General features: G+C 39.2%; 1 protein-coding gene across 1 annotated transcript in view; it reads right to left on the bottom strand.

Annotated features, from left to right (window-relative positions):
• Positions 1 to 1,294: 1,294 nt before the first annotated feature.
• Positions 1,295 to 3,886, bottom strand: part of irx3a (iroquois homeobox 3a) — a 3,417-nt gene continuing 825 nt past the window's right edge. The window contains exons 2-4 of the mRNA XM_016249332.1: positions 2,509 to 3,538; positions 1,960 to 2,026; positions 1,295 to 1,623 (exon numbers count right to left, since the gene is read on the bottom strand). Coding sequence (XP_016104818.1) covers positions 1,569 to 1,623; positions 1,960 to 2,026; positions 2,509 to 3,538 — 1,152 coding nt within the window. The 3' untranslated portion in view covers positions 1,295 to 1,568. The remainder of the gene's footprint in view (positions 1,624 to 1,959; positions 2,027 to 2,508; positions 3,539 to 3,886) is intronic.

The raw sequence follows: 3,886 nt of genomic DNA, 5'->3' as shown, positions 1-3,886 counted from the left end.
GACATTTAAACCTATGCTGATCATTAGTTTTTTCATTATTTGCTATTTATCTCGCTGTGCGGAATACGGTCTTCAGTTTCGATGATGTAATTTTGTATGAACTGTGTCAAAATATTCCACAAGGCATTTTTCTCATTGGGAGATCGCTAGCCTTACATTGCTTAACACTCTGCTTATAAGCTCCCAGCAAATCTCACAAAAAGAACGAATGATCCCAAAAATGCCCATGGTCAACTTTCTCGAATAAATGACATAAATGAAAGATTATGATCAAAATGGCTCAGTCCATGTAAAGGCCGCTCAGTGTGGACTGTAGAGGGAGCTCCAACTCTAAATTTCTCCAAACTTTGGAAACCCTGAAACCTGCTGCCATGCAAATCATCTTTAAGAGGGAAAACACACATAAATAAATAATTTCGCACAGTTTCGAAGGCATATGGCAAGCAGCACAACATCAGTGTCAGACTAGAATTCATTAAATTTTTAAAAAGCAAAATCTCGAAAATTATAAATAGTCGCGATTACACAGTGGAAAGCATTTAACTTTTTTAGAACGAATGATCCCAAAAATGCCCATGGTCAACTTTCTCGAATAAATGACATAAATGAAAGATTATGATCAAAATGGCTCAGTCCATGTAAAGGCCGCTCAGTGTGGACTGTAGAGGGAGCTCCAACTCTAAATTTCTCCAAACTTTGGAAACCCTGAAACCTGCTGCCATGCAAATCATCTTTAAGAGGGAAAACATACATAAATAAATAATTTCGCACAGTTTCGAAGGCATATGGCAAGCAGCACAACATCAGTGTCAGACTAGAATTCATTAAATTTTTAAAAAGCAAAATCTCGAAAATGATAAATAGTCGCGATTACATAGAGGAAAGCATTTAACTTTTTTGTGTGTGACTTTTCCTCTTCAAAGAAGAAAATATTCAATTCTCATTACAGTGAAATTGAGTTGTATGCTATTTCAACCCAATATAAATGAAATAATTATTCATTTCATATTGGCTGTTCCGCCTCGGTGGGGATAATCCCCATCCATTAATATCCAAATGCGCGATTCAAGAAGGAGCTAATTACAGTTAAGTCCCTGAAATGGGAAAATACTTCAAATCCTCAGTTTCAAACCCCATAACCTCGAGTTAACGTTTTCCATGCCTTTCAAAACACACACGGTAACCATTTCCGCACAGAAAAGCATGACATTTCTAATATCATTTACAATATTAGCACTCCACTTCATTTTTTAGTCGTTTTTTAAAAAAGGAAAAGTGACGGTAAAGTTGCAGCGGTTCATTTATTAGCCAAAATATAGACTTTCTTGTACAATTTCGGATCACAAGTATATACATTTTCTTTACGTTATATACAAAACATTTCAACATCAAATCCTCACAGAGCTTACAAAAGAAAATGGGACTCACAGACTACTTGGCCTGACAGCATTAACATCAGCCATTGTACACAGGACATGCTTACAATGTAAGTATACAGAAGTGAGTTATTTTTATTTTACATTCCTTACACAGGTTAAAATGAGAAGTAAACGAAAAGAGAGAAAAGCCTACGAGGACGAGAGGGCGGATAATACCATGGCAGCTTCGAGTTGGTTCTGGGGCCTATTGGGATAGGAAGGGAAGCATGAAAAACACGGGGCCAATACAAAACTACCGGTAAATCTGCAAGCAAGTATAGAACACCGTTTTTGAAATCAACATTCTGAAATATCGCATCGACGCACTGGAAAGTTATTGGTTTGACATTATGGGTTTATTATTGCACAAGCACAATATATAACTCATCTTTAAACCACGGTATACCAAGTACCCGAGTGCGTGACTAGACAGTCATGCATGAACATTATGTGATATTCAAATGTAAAAATTAACAAGTAACAAACAAAAAAATTACTCAAATGAAGTCATGGACAGGCAATGTAAGATCTTCGCTCTTACCGTCTTTGAACAGGATGGAAGGCTGTTTTTAACAACTTTTTCTCTGCTTCCAAGGCACTAGATCTTTCTGAAATAATAAAACCAGTAACAACAAGAAGAAAAGAAAAAATTAATGTAAATGCCAATTTATTCTTATTCTTATTATTCGTATTATTTTAAAAAGCAGAGTCTTTAAAAATATCTTACAGCCAGTTGTTGAGAAAAAAGTTTGCGACCTAGAAATATGAAAATTCGCACACACTAACACACCAACTGAAAACATTTCCCCCCATATTCAATTAGACAGACTTCTGAGTATTTGAAAAAAAAAGACAAACAATATATATTGTTATATATATAATATATATATTGTTATATATATATATATATATCAGATAAGTACTCTCCACTAGACATTTGCATTTCAAGCGTAATTCTTTTACGTTTCAGTAGTGATCAAATGAAAATGAATTCAGAGAGTAATAAGAATGGTGCGTTTCCAGTCTTAATGGTGTCAACAAAAAGCATTAATTGCACATCTCTGCGCTTCTCAGTGTGGGTGACATGTACCTGTGACTGTGGACTCGGAGTTTTGACTCCTGTCCTCTGCTTGTCTACTGTACAGGGCAAGGCCATTCGCCGAAGCCTGATTACTGAGTCCTAAGTAGTGGTTTGAGTTCAGCAAGGCGAGCTGGTGTGCGGTGAAACCCCGATTTGCCCAGCTCTGGATTTTCCCTACGGGACACGAAAGGAGTCTGTGAGGAGTGATGATGGTCTGAGCGGCGGACGCAGCGGAAGTCCCGTTCATCAGAGGAGATTTTCGTGGATTGTCTGGAGTTGTGGCAGTCTCTGCCAAAGACCAGATCTTAGGTTTTGGAGCCGGAGGTGGGTTGTTTTCTGAGGGCGGAGAGTTAACGATGGCCTGGTTGAGTTTGACCGGCTCGCTGTTGGCCTGTTCTAAGTTGTTGTGGTGGTGATGATGATTATGACTGTGATGGTGAAAGTGCTCTGCTCGTTCGCCGTGAATCTCTTTGCCGTCTTTCACCATCGCTTTGAACAACCTTTGCTCCGGTCCTTGTAAATCCTCATAGCCGTCTGAAATTTCAGAGTCGCTCCTGCCGTCCAGTTTCAAATCAGAATGCAGCTCGTCCTGCTCGTCTAAATCGTCCTTATTCTCAATATTCTCCGTGTCAATATTTTCCAAATCGATTTCCTCCTCATCCTCGCGTTTGTCGCCGTCCTCTCCCTCGTGATCGCTGCTGTAAACATTTCCTTCTTCGTCCGTGCGACTCCGTGGGGCCCAGGTCATCTTGTTCTCCTTCTTTAGCCTCCTCCTGGCATTGGCGAACCAGGTGGACACTTGAGTGAGGGTCATTTTGGTGATAATGGCCAGCATAATCTTCTCTCCTTTGGTGGGGTACGGGTTTTTCCGGTGCTCACTTAACCAGGCCTTGAGTGTGCTGGTGCTCTCCCTGGTGGCATTTTTGGGTCTGGAAGGGTCTCCGAACTGGTACTGACCATATGGGTAAAAAGCAGGATGATGGTGGGCAAATCCAGGATGCTGGACGCCCGGACTGTCCTTCAGTTCGTACTGTGCCCCCTTAAAAACACAGAACACGGATCCAAGATTATTGCGATTCACTATTATTATTCTTGGCCTGGCATATAGGCTACTACGTTTTGTTGTACTCAGCTGCAGTTCCCTGGTGTATTGTTGCTGAATATATGAATTGCGTAAATGATTTTCAGTCTGTGTGAGCAATTACAAAAGCAAGGAAGGATTGAGATTTTTGTATTACTTTTTATTTATTTTTTTAATAGGCCTAATTAACGGCATTAAATTCTTTAGTAGGCTAGCTTGCACTTTATATACTTATATAAATTGTTCCAAATAAATTGACAAGATGCACCCATATATATATATATATATATATGTATATATATATAT

The sequence above is a fragment of the Sinocyclocheilus grahami genome, unplaced genomic scaffold (genome assembly GCF_001515645.1).
Source record: "Sinocyclocheilus grahami isolate Dianchi unplaced genomic scaffold, SAMN03320097.WGS_v1.1 scaffold922.1, whole genome shotgun sequence".
Lineage (NCBI taxonomy): Eukaryota > Metazoa > Chordata > Actinopteri > Cypriniformes > Cyprinidae > Sinocyclocheilus > Sinocyclocheilus grahami.
This window is presented reverse-complemented; position numbering and strand designations above follow the sequence as displayed.